This window comes from Phragmites australis, chromosome 19 (genome assembly GCF_958298935.1).
Source record: "Phragmites australis chromosome 19, lpPhrAust1.1, whole genome shotgun sequence".
Lineage (NCBI taxonomy): Eukaryota > Viridiplantae > Streptophyta > Magnoliopsida > Poales > Poaceae > Phragmites > Phragmites australis.
In genome coordinates, this window is record NC_084939.1 from 1,647,587 (window position 1) to 1,659,473 (window position 11,887).

General features: G+C 43.0%; 1 protein-coding gene across 2 annotated transcripts in view; it reads right to left on the bottom strand.

The window, feature by feature from the left end:
- The window catches only part of LOC133900461 (laccase-15-like), a 42,211-nt gene extending 30,563 nt beyond the window's left edge, over nucleotides 1-11,648 (bottom strand). The window contains exons 1-6 of one of the 2 annotated variants that reach the window (XM_062341616.1): nucleotides 11,524-11,648; nucleotides 11,227-11,378; nucleotides 10,720-10,967; nucleotides 10,483-10,602; nucleotides 9,373-10,401; nucleotides 8,321-8,823 (exon numbers count right to left, since the gene is read on the bottom strand). In XM_062341616.1, the coding sequence (XP_062197600.1) occupies nucleotides 8,609-8,823; nucleotides 9,373-10,401; nucleotides 10,483-10,602; nucleotides 10,720-10,967; nucleotides 11,227-11,378; nucleotides 11,524-11,628 (1,869 nt within the window). In that variant the 5' untranslated portion in view covers nucleotides 11,629-11,648 and the 3' untranslated portion in view covers nucleotides 8,321-8,608. Of the gene's footprint in view, nucleotides 1-8,320; nucleotides 8,824-9,372; nucleotides 10,402-10,482; nucleotides 10,603-10,719; nucleotides 10,968-11,226; nucleotides 11,379-11,523 lie in introns of those variants that run through there. The other variant, XM_062341617.1, reaches the window with a different exon arrangement.
- Between the last annotated feature and the right edge of the window lie 239 nt (nucleotides 11,649-11,887).

The following is an 11,887-nucleotide window of genomic DNA, read 5'->3' on the forward strand; positions in this document are numbered from 1 at the left end:
CACTCCTACAACTTACCCCTCCAGGTCATCGTACGCGATGTCCTGGCCCTTCCTCATCATCTTGCAAGATGAAGTTATGATTACGAAACAGATAACATGTATAGTAAAGAACCTGTACCAAAAAATACTTATAAGTGAGTGCTATCCATCGGTAGTCACGGTAGGGGGAAGTCCTGGTGATACCCGAGCTGCTTGAACACTATGTCCGGGTAGTAGGGCTCGACTGTGATGTTGAACACCAGCTGTCACCGTGTAAGACAGAGAGCCTAGTCCCTATAGCACAAGTCAAAGAGGCCAATAGGTGAGCGCGTCATGACCGCCTCGTGGTTGTACGGTGTCCCGCGCACCCTATCTGTCTGCAGTTGGTCGAATGCGGCAACGAATTAAGGGTACGAAGAGCGTATCATCCCTGTCACCCACTTCGGTTGCATGAAAAAGAAAAATATTAGGCATCTATGCATGATGAAAGAACAATACTTAAAAAAATGTGTTAACTTGTAATACCTACATCGTGCTTGCACCAGAGTGAACCCATCACAGTGTCGTCTGTGTCATGCAAGCCGAACTCATTGGGGAAGTAGAAATGTTGATCGTAAGCGTCGTACGAGCTTAGATGCAGGTGTCCTATGTCAAAGCGCTCATACGACCACAGGGTCAGGAGCAAAGGACAACCTGTGATCGACCCGGACTCACTCCTCCTGCAACAGACCTCACACAACACCCAATACATCTGCACTAGGACTGTGGAGCCCCAACTGAACTGAGGGACCTACTTCAGGGGGCCGTCCACAATCTGCTACGTGAAGAAGAGGAACCGCTTGTCGACAGAGTCTGTGTGCGTGCTGGTGAAGAGGACCTAACCAAACAACCGCAGCAGGTACACCTCCAAGAGCCATCGCACTCTCCAATCCTCTGACTCTGGCATCAGGCGGTACACCCCGAATTGCTGGACCCATGCCTTTGATGGACCGTGGGGCATGTCGAAGCCCACCTGCTCAGGCTACTGACCCTCACGGATGACTCTGTGGAACCTAGCCAGGAGCTCGTCCCTCCACCCAACATGCATGTCTGGCCCAAACACTATAGTCCTCGCCAAGGGCAATCCCAGTAGAATGGAGACGCCTTGCAGCATGACAATCATCTAACCTATAGACAGGTGAAAAGTGTGCATCTCTGGCCGCCAGCGGCAGACCAGTGCTATCAGCGGTGCCCTATCCATGGGAAACCGGGGGGCCCATTCCCTAGTCGGGTTGAGGAGACGGGCCAAAGGAAGGAGACTCGATGCCGTCAACCTACAGAAAATAAATAATGTGAGTAAAATATCGAGTTATTTACAACAACAAACATATAATGCACAAAGTTATTACCTCAGGATCCGACGTTGGTCAAGCCCACAGAAGTGGTCTAGAGTACGCAAGCGCAAGGACGGGTACAGGTCCATGCCATCCAAGTGTGTCTGATGCGTCGCATCGATCACATGGTCGATGAGCTCCATACTTGAAAGCAAAAAAGATTATACTTCATAACATAATAAATACGACAAGAACAGAGTAATGCAATACGGAATATGCAAAATAAAAATTAAACTTGGGAGAAATAAAACACAAAGAATAATACATAAATGAAACACAATATGAGGAGAAACATAGCAGGCATATAAAAAACATCATAGAGTACAACTCATTATCCGCAAAGAATTATGAGGACATTCAAAAGTTGGCAACATTACAACGAGGTCTAAATATTATACCAAATACAAAGGTTATCAGGTAATTTGAATAAAACATAATACAACATGGTCCAAATATAACATCGCATACTCAGGTTGTCCAATAACTCTAAATAGTACATAATACAACATGCTCTAAATATTACAACACATACTCACGTTGTCTGAATATTACAAGGGTTCAACGCATAGATAGACGAATATTACAAACATAGAGCACCATCCAATTAGTAATACAACATGGAAACAGCTACACATTGCTTCAAATAATAGTCTCATTCAAAGGATTTTTCTTCTTCTTGGGCTGGTGTACCGGGACACGCCTAACCTTCTCGCCTGACGCGAGAGTGTCCACTGGATACTGCTCGCACTTCCCCCTCAAATGCGGACCTCCGCATACCAGGCACCCCTTGCGGGCACATGCTCCCTCAGCATTGTCTATATCGTTCCTGATACATCGAGTCTTGTGTCGCCAATTTGTGTTGACCTTGTTGTTTGGATCTGGAATCCAATATGGACCATTTTAGGTAGCTTTGTGAAGTCCTTCATCGCCAGCCACCCAAGCAACTCGTTGGACCATGTCCTTTCTACTGCTTCCTTGCGGTAGTGTGGTGACACGAAATACTCTGACTCTAAGCTATCCTTCGTGCAACAAGCTAGCACATGAGAGCAAGGCAAATGCATCAGTGATGGCTTGTTGCATGTGCACTTGCACTTGTTATCTGCTATCCATAACCTATATTCCATTGTAATGTACTGCCTTCTGATACTTAGTCCGCCCTTGTCACGCAACGTCACCTTGAAGACGTGTTGACGGTTACCAACATTATGAACTATGTGGGACTGGCCCTTCCCACTCTTCTCATCCATGTAAGATGTAATCTTCTACGAGTACACCATTTGTGGGTTGCCCATATGTAGCGTGGCCTTACTGTAACACTCTCGGAGATACCACTGCATTCCACGAGTGACTCCCTCCACAATTTCCACCAATGGCAGTTACCTATTCCCCTTCATCACCCAATTATAAACCTCGGCAAGGTTAGTTGTCATAATTCCAAAACGTGAACTATCAGTATCTGCAATGAGTGCCCTCTAGTGGTTCGTGTCTGATCCAGTCAGAGAAACACTTAAACCCTCCTTCCATACTTCATTCTCCTGGTCACACTCTGCAGCTCATGTGGTAAAGGCTCTAGGCCCTTGGGCTCCTCCTCCCTTGGTATAACTGGCTTTTTCGATACTTCGTCCATATGCTCTAGTTAGTTTATCCAGCTCTTCCCACAGTGCATCAAACTTCCTCTTTTGGTTATGTTTGCACAGCTTCTTAAAAAGATCCATCAATCTCATGCTCCTGAATTCTTTGTAGAAGTTTGCTTCGAGATGTCGTATGCACCAATGACTATGCAAATCTGATCATGACAATACCCCTCCCGCACCACTCTACAATGTGTTGATAGCATTCAACAAGCCTGCATGATAATCGTGGAGTACACACATGTTAGGCCTGTTACCAATAACACCTATCTTAACTCACTACAAAAACCACAACCAACTATCTGTAGATTCACGTTCGACAAATGCAAAGGTCAAAGGAACAACCTGATTCTCTCCATCTACACTGATAGTTGTGAGTATTTGCTCCCCTGTATTTGCCTGTGAGGAATGTCCCGTCCACACACATCACCGACCAGCGATGTCGGAATGCCTCGATCATACAGTTGAATGACCAGAACGCCCGTTGAAGGACTCGATCTCCATCCTGATTGACAAAATCATGAATAGTAATACAGGTGACTGGGTTCCTCCCCTAAATAATCTCTAGTAGGTAAGGTAAGTTGTGGTATGAGTCCTTACATGTGCCAAACCTCTTCTCTAACACCTTCTGTTTCACTCTCCATGCCATGTCATATGAAATCTCGTACCCAAATCTAGTGCTGATAGTATGCATAACTCCAAACAGAGACATACTAGTCTTCTTCACAATCTCTGGGTACATAACATTTGCAACATAATCAACGCTCATATTCCCGTGCGTGTGCAGAGGTCGGCTCAAGTTGCAAGTATACGGCTCAACAATTCATGCTACCCATACTGTGTCACACCTTGGTAAGAATCCATAAACTCGTCAAGTGCAACCTTCAGCTAAACATTTGACATCGTATGTCCGAGGATTAGATATTACCACCTTAAACTCCCTCTTCTTCGAGAAACACATCTCTTCATTGCATGGTGTAGATGGACTTTATCATGAAACATTTGGCCTTTGGTCACCACGATAGAATCATAATCCCATGTCAATTCGTGTTCATTGTTAACCGTCAACTTCTCCAATGCAAAATTCGTCTATTCTTCTGGAATTTCTGCACCAGAGTCCACAAATATGCAGAACTCGTTGTTATCTTCCTCCATATGATCCACCAGTGCCTCGTCCCACTCTTCCTGATCAGCACGCATCGCTGCCCAATTTTCTTCCCCGTCATTAAGTTCTTCTTTTATAGTTTGTATCTCAACCAATGCACTAGTCCGCAGGGGTACCTCCGGAACCACACTATCCTGCACCTCCTCAGGGATAATATTTTCATCAACAACTTCTATGGTGCTAGGTCCGGCTTCTGTCAACGCAACATCACTCGCTTCTACAAGGATGCAATGAGAAAAACCCTGTCTCAACCCCAGTGACACAAATTGCTACCATTGCTTCGAACATGTAACCTCCAAGAGCTCCCACTATCAGTCGGTTCCTCAACGTCTAGGAATCAAAACATTCACCATCAACCGCTGATGTGCCAAACTAAGTTGCAGCAGATTATACAGCCATCCTAACACTTGGGACCGCCGAATCTCTCTCGGACTATGCAAATCTGTGTCCACATACTGGAAGTTACTCAGATCCACTCCACTGTCACAATACATGACATATCCAGGGCTGTAAAAAACCATGAACCCCACTACGGTCGATATACCTGATTCAACAATCATACTATACTAAGTCAGGTTAAATAATTGTACCAATATAGAATAGCTATGACCACAAAATCTATTCTATTCAACCTCATCACTTATATTCTACATGATAATCAAATATCACCACTATTTTTCTCTTTTTGTTCGCACTGTACCATTCTAAATGTATTGCTGTAAAAAATAATTACTGCATTTCTATTCTAAATATCCTACAACTATTAAATATTTATACTACATATTCATAACAATTCAACTTCAAACTAGCCTATATTGTCTAACTATTGAAAATCCACAACAATTCAAATGTACAATTCCTTCATCGACGAAAATTATATACATCAAATAATATCCAATTTTTAGAATGCTATTTTCCTAACTAACTGTACTATATTTTCTAGCTATAGCTAATTCCAAACCACATCTACTCTACTCTACTCTAAATTTTATATCCTTATTTTTCTAAATTATGTACTATACTGAACATTTCTCTAATAGTCTCTAACTATTTTCCTACTATTTCATAAGTAATTTTTCTAACTATTCCTAATTTCAAACTACTTGTCTACTATTTTTCTTAAATCACCTACAATTTTTCTAACTACTACTAATTTTTTTCTAATTTTCTAACTACGACTAATTCCTAACTACTCTATATTTATAACTAACTCTAACTAATTAAAAAAGAAAAAAAACACTTACCGGTATTGCTGCACGACTGCTCACTACCACCGCTCTTGCCGGATGCCGCCGCTCGCTGCACACCATCACCCACCTTCGCCCGCCGCACGCCGCCACCAGCCTCCACCCGTTGCACGCAGTCGCTGTCCTCTGCCCGCCGCCCCCATGCTCGCCTGCCGCATCCCGCCGCCCCTAAAGTGTATGCCGAGGCACGCCCATAGAGGGCCACTGGGGCAGCAAAATTGGGCCGGTCCACCTGATGATAATTACTTGCAAAACTAAATTATACTATCATAGTAAACTTGAGCGTGAATGATTACAAAAATTCTGAAAAAAAATACTAAGAGATGTAATTGGATGATGAATGTCGCACAAATACAATCAGGATGAAATTAAAAGGCACTTGTAAAAATGCTATTGCATTTTAAACAATTTATAAAAATCCCACTGGATAATTGTAAAATTGTCGCTAGGAGTGGCAATGTTGTAATTTTCCAGTGGCAACTTCATTGATAATCCCAAACTGAAGTTACTGGTAGCCCTCGTGTATGTGTAAGAAGACGACATCCTAATCATTATTTATACCTGCTACACGAAAATTATATATGGGTATATTTTATCTCAAAGCATACATTCATAATCCATAAATTTTTTTGGTTTATTCGTTAAAAAATACTAACATTGGAGGGATCCTCGTGTGGACCCTCGTGTCATCTCACAAGTGGCAACAAGGGGGCAAACCCGTCTCCCCCGAAGCCACCCCTCACCGCCGATGATGATGCCAAAATAGCATCGTCATTCTGATATGCTTTCAATGTAAAATGCTTCGACTCACCCTCTCCGACATGTAATTTATAGTATTAATATTACATCAATCAAGATATTCATATTTTATATTTAAGCATTGTATATTCTGCTATTCTATCATATTTGAATTAGGTTTTGTTTATTTTCACGACATGGCTGGTGAGCCTCAGTTTCAGTATGAAAAAGATATGAATTTTTTAAGTACATTGCCACTCATACTAAGTTGGATGAGCACAAAATTTATATAAAAATTGTACTCTCGACGAGATCTACAACTTTGTAATTGAAAAGTTTTTTATTTAAAGTCATTTAGATGCTCAAATAATGTTTTGAAATTTTAGATAGAAGATATCAAAAGGATTGCATATGGTGTTAATATCACCAGTAGTTCTCTGGTGGGATGGTAAGGAAGGTTCACGTGAGCTGAGGGGTCCCGGGTTCGAATGCTAAGAACCGCACGCGCGTGTATTTTGTACGAAAAATCGTATGACTTGTAACTTGCGAGGGGTGCATGATCGGTTAAAAAATTATTATTTTTAAATAAAAAAATATCGATTCGGGGACCAATTATTATACGGTCCACTTAAGAATCCGTCTGTGAAAATTGACTTCCATAGGCGGTTCGCTTAAGGAACCGCGCCCGCTTATTTTTTACATGTGGTTCCTTAAGTGGACCACATGTGGTAATAGATTTTCACATGTGGCTTTTTTACACCAGTGGAAATCGTTTATTTTCATAGGCCTTTGATTACAGGCGGATGCACTAAACGCCTGTAAAAATGAGTTATCAACCGTCTCTAAAAATAGTTTTTGTAGTAGTGATTACTTTGTGACTTGGTGGCTCATCGTATTTGATACCTTGTCTTGATGACTTGATAGCTCAAGAGTCGTGATTGGAAAAAAACTTGGCGATCGGTAGCATATACTTTGTAGAGCTTCAATGTGGATTAAGGATGTTATTTATGTCATCGATACCATGTGATAAGAATCCCTTCTGCCAAGTTTGTCTGTTTACCTTATTTACGTTTCGGCTTTTACATACTTATAATTTACTTTGCTAGAGTAGGTTGTAATCCTCTTGAGCGTAGGATAGATATACTAAATAAAACTAGAGCACATTTAGACATAAATTGATATAGGATTATCTTGTAAAGTTTTTAGAGCTAATTTGTTTTAGGTTTGTAAGTGTTCTAATGCATCCCCTCAGCGTTCCTCATAGTCACTAATGTTGAGTCATTAATGATAGATCATTGTTCAGACCTTTCACTATACTGTAATTAGTGACGAACTTTTGATAAAGAAGGTTAAAAGGATAAAATATTTAGTTTCTATCATAACTATATGATAGGAGATGTGGTAAGGGTCTACGCGTGTGGGAGAGATCGCCGGTTCAATTCTCACGAAATGTAGACTGAAAATAGTGTGAAAAATATCGTGGCTTATTGGGTATATGAAATGGGTCTGTGTTGGGATGGCTCAGGCAATTTTTTTTTAATTTTTTCGTGTCCAGAAACACAAAAAATAATATCAGTCATTAATGGTCTCTCATTAACTATATATGTTCAAAGTGACAAATATAAACCTATTTCTAATAACGATTATCACCTATCAACTTTTTTCACAGTGTGATCCCACATGCGACGACTCTGAAGTCTGAACATCAAGGCTCACATACATGGATCCAGATGCATATCGAAACTGATGCAGGCTTATTAAGGCTGGGCATTGACTTCCTGGTATACCTGTCACACACTCACACCAGCTCGTTGACAGCGGACACTAGCACAAGTAACATCACAATTTATATCAGTCCCAATGAAATGAGTACCACGTAGACTAGGTAGTATTAAAGCTAAAAAATCTGGAAATGAACTTGAATTCTTTTTCTTAGGGAAAATCGCAGGAGCATTATTTTTGCAAAGCAAGGTTACAGTCTTCGGATATTTCATCCAATAGAAAAGCAGGGATACAATTCTCCCATACAGTAGTCATACATGTATACATACTCCAGAAATTTCAAGAATTCTATTTGGTATAGGTAAGAAAGATCTACACTATCGGCTAAGATTTATTTGAGATAGGTGTCATCAATGCTGAAATAGAACTTTAATTTGAAACAAACTGATGCTGGATCCAAATTATAACAGTTGAGACTGATTGGACATAGGTAGCCGTAATTGAAAAAAAAGGAAATATGCAAAATTAAACTATGATGTTCAAGTATAAGAAAATAGCTACCCGCGCAATTTGCACAAGCAATTTGGGCTAGTTACATCCAATAGAAAAAGGAAGGATACAATTCTCCCATACACAGGTTGATTTGTTCACAGTGGCCTTCTCCGCACAACGCCCTAATGAATACTTAGACCGCCTAATGAAAATTATACGGGTACAAGATTCATAAGTTTATTTGGAAACTAGTGGTAGGTGTTAACTTTTAGACTCCATTACGCGTGACACTTCACTTTTCTTAGTTCGGAGGTATAATTCATTTGGCATGAGATTACTGTCATGGCCACATGTTGGAAAATCCATAGGCGGCGGAGAGAGGGTTGTGTCCACTGTTGACCCATCCTCTACAATGAACACTGCCATCATTCCCATTGCCAAATGGAACTCATAGTGACAATGCATGTACCATACTCCTGTGCACCATAGAAGACAAAAAGCATTAGTTTTGGGGTTGTAATTACTTCGGCATCCGAATTACAGCCAACAAATATGGGTGCATATCTAAAGAAAACCAGAGATCAAGTGAAAAGCTATTTTTTTGGTTCATCAGCTAATAAACATGAAATAATGCTTTTTAAAATAATTGTGGATGCAGTTTGATGAGAGTGTCATAGAACCCTTTAAACTTTAGACTTAGGAAAAAAGATAATTTGTTATGGATTATAAGTTCACAAACCTATAACGATAGAATGATTTTTTTTTTCGTTACTCTCCAAATAGAATGAATTTAAACTTGAAACTGAATTTAAACTTGAAACTGAACCATGAAGTTCGCGCGTGTACAATTTTTTCCCGGAGTTTTTCATATCGATCTGGACCCAATTAACAGCTTCACGTGTAGCATAACTAACAATGAAACTTATGGATGTGTTAATGAAATTCATGGTTGAAAAAATAAAGGAGCTAATAATTAAAATACCACAAATTATGCTATATAACAGACAAGCAAATATAGTACGCACCTGGATTGTCCGCGACAAATCGAACGGCGGCCCACCCAAGATTCGGGACGACCACAGTGTTCTTCACCGGCGGATTCACTATATTGTACTTCGCCACGTCCTTGGCAGCATCGTAGTTGCCGAGACCCTGCGCTAGCACGAACATGTCGTGACCGTGTAGGTGCATCGGGTTGGAGTCGCCCTGCAGAATCCCTGTGCTCTGGAACACCATCTCCACTGTGGCTCCGTGCCGGAACCGCCGCACCACCGTCGCCTTGGACGTCGGCTCTAGCCGTTCCTCCTTGGGTCCAAACGGGATCAAGGCGGGGTCGGTGAAGTTGAACGCCCTTGGCGGCCTGTTGGGAAGTTCTTGGAGCGTGCCCATGCCATCGGTGTGGTAGTAGTGTGCTTCTAGCAGTGGTGTCGTCATCGCGGGGAGCTGGAAGGAGACGTTGTTCATGGTCGCCACGAGGATGGTCTCGTTACTCTCGCCTCTCTTGCAGAACTGGCCTCGCCGGCAGATGGAGCCCAAGCCGAGTGTGATGAACAGGCGCTCGTCAACTCGTGTCGGCACCGGAGTTAGTCGCATGTGTCGCAGGCTGGTCAGGTTGGCGTGGAAGTAAAAGGAGGTGATTGTGTCGTGCTGGTCTGGCATCTCAGGTGCCACTGGCATATCCCAGGAGCGGCGGCTTGATCTCTGCGTTGCTATGCCATTTCTGGGGCTGTGGCTGCTGCTGTACTGCACCATTCCTCTCGTGGTGTACTCTGGAGTCTGGGTGTCAGGCAATGGCGCCTGGTTGGGTTTAGTGACCATGTAGTACCTTCCGGGGGGCGCGTCGGCGACCACCAAGGCGTCCACCGTCTCGCCCGGCGCGATCGCGATGACGTCCGTGGTGTAAGGGGTGACGTAGTTGGCGTCGGCGGCGACCACCGTGAACTTGTGCCCGGCGATCTTGAGGTAGTACTCGGAGAAGAGCGCAGCGTTGATTACTCGCAGCAGGTAGATCTTGCCAGGCTCCACGTCCAGCACATAGCCATCTTCTGCAATCCCTTCAGAATTGAAGCACTCCATTCAGTAAAACAGAGTGTGTCCTTTTGAAATCGACATGTACATATACAATAACTGAATACCTGAGCAGTTGAAGAGATCTCCGAGCTTGCCATTGATTGTGGATGCACTGGAGTAATCAGTAAAGATATTAAGCGCCATGTCCCTGGCCACCTGTGCAAGGTCCAACCCCCACCACTCCCCTGCCATCGTCAAGATCATTCACACAATCACACCAACTAGGGTCCAATTCAAATTCGGCATGAAGTTTTGCTATGTACTCATACCTTAAAGGATCAAATGCCAAATAATTCACGAACCTATAATGATAGGGATCTCCCTATGAGGCTTAGGAAACGGGTACGAGCTGGCTCCGTGTCTCGGTCGGATGATGAAGGCGCCGTGCAAGGTTGCCCGGAGGGAGGAGACGTGAGCATGCCACCACAGTGTGCCTTCCTGCCCGGTGACGTCAAACCGGTAGGTGAAGTTGTGGTTCGGCAGGATGGGGCATTGGGTGATCATCGGCACCCCATCGGCCCAGCAGTTCAACCGCTGCTTCACTCCATGCCTGCATCAGAAAACACAAGAGAAAGATTCAGAAAACCAAGATGAAATCAATGTTGCTACTTCCCTAGTGCTGAAAACAAGCTTATTTTTCAATCATGATCCTAGGCGCGTTGGATCAACACTAGTTTTCAAGAACTTAACACAACGACCGGATCCATATCTGGCGAAAATTGTGTTATTTAAAGTGTAATAAGTAGCTTTTTTTTTCCTTTGGAACCAAAGAATCAAATGAGTAACTGATTAGGTACTGAATTGATTACCAATGTATCGTTATGTTGTTGGGTGACTTGTTGACGACATGGACGGCCACCGAGTCTCCCTCTGTGACCTCGACCGTCGGCCCCGGGAGCTGTCCGTTCACCACGGTGACCAGCGTTTCCTTGCATAGGTGCGTCATATTCATCTGGCTCACCTATGTGCATGCGTGTTCCAACAAATCAAACAAGCATATATAGATATCGACGCTGCCTAGTTCAAATTATGCACGGAGTCTGATTAACAGTATGCAGAAAGGATCAAAGGTGGAGACCGAAGCCATGGAAAAGCATTATGCTTACAACGAAGGTGTGCTCGACGACGGCCGCGGCTGCCAGTAGTACTGTGGCGGAGAGGAAGAAGACGACCGCGGCGGCAACCGCCACGGGGAGGCTCCGGCTCTTCATAGTTTTGCAACTTTGGCTCGTTTGCTCTATCTACTAGTATATATTAGGATCTTGGTAGGTAAGTGGCCTGATCGTAGCAGCGTTGACGGAGATCACACGTGACTGCCTCCTGGTATCTAGTAGTATATAGTACCACTCGATGTTTATTTGGCCATAGACTTTTATTTAAACAATGGTGTGATCGGTTCTTGATGATTGTGTAGTAGTGCTGAATTCCAAGGCAGGAACCCTGATTCATCTGTCCGTTCGCCGAAAGATA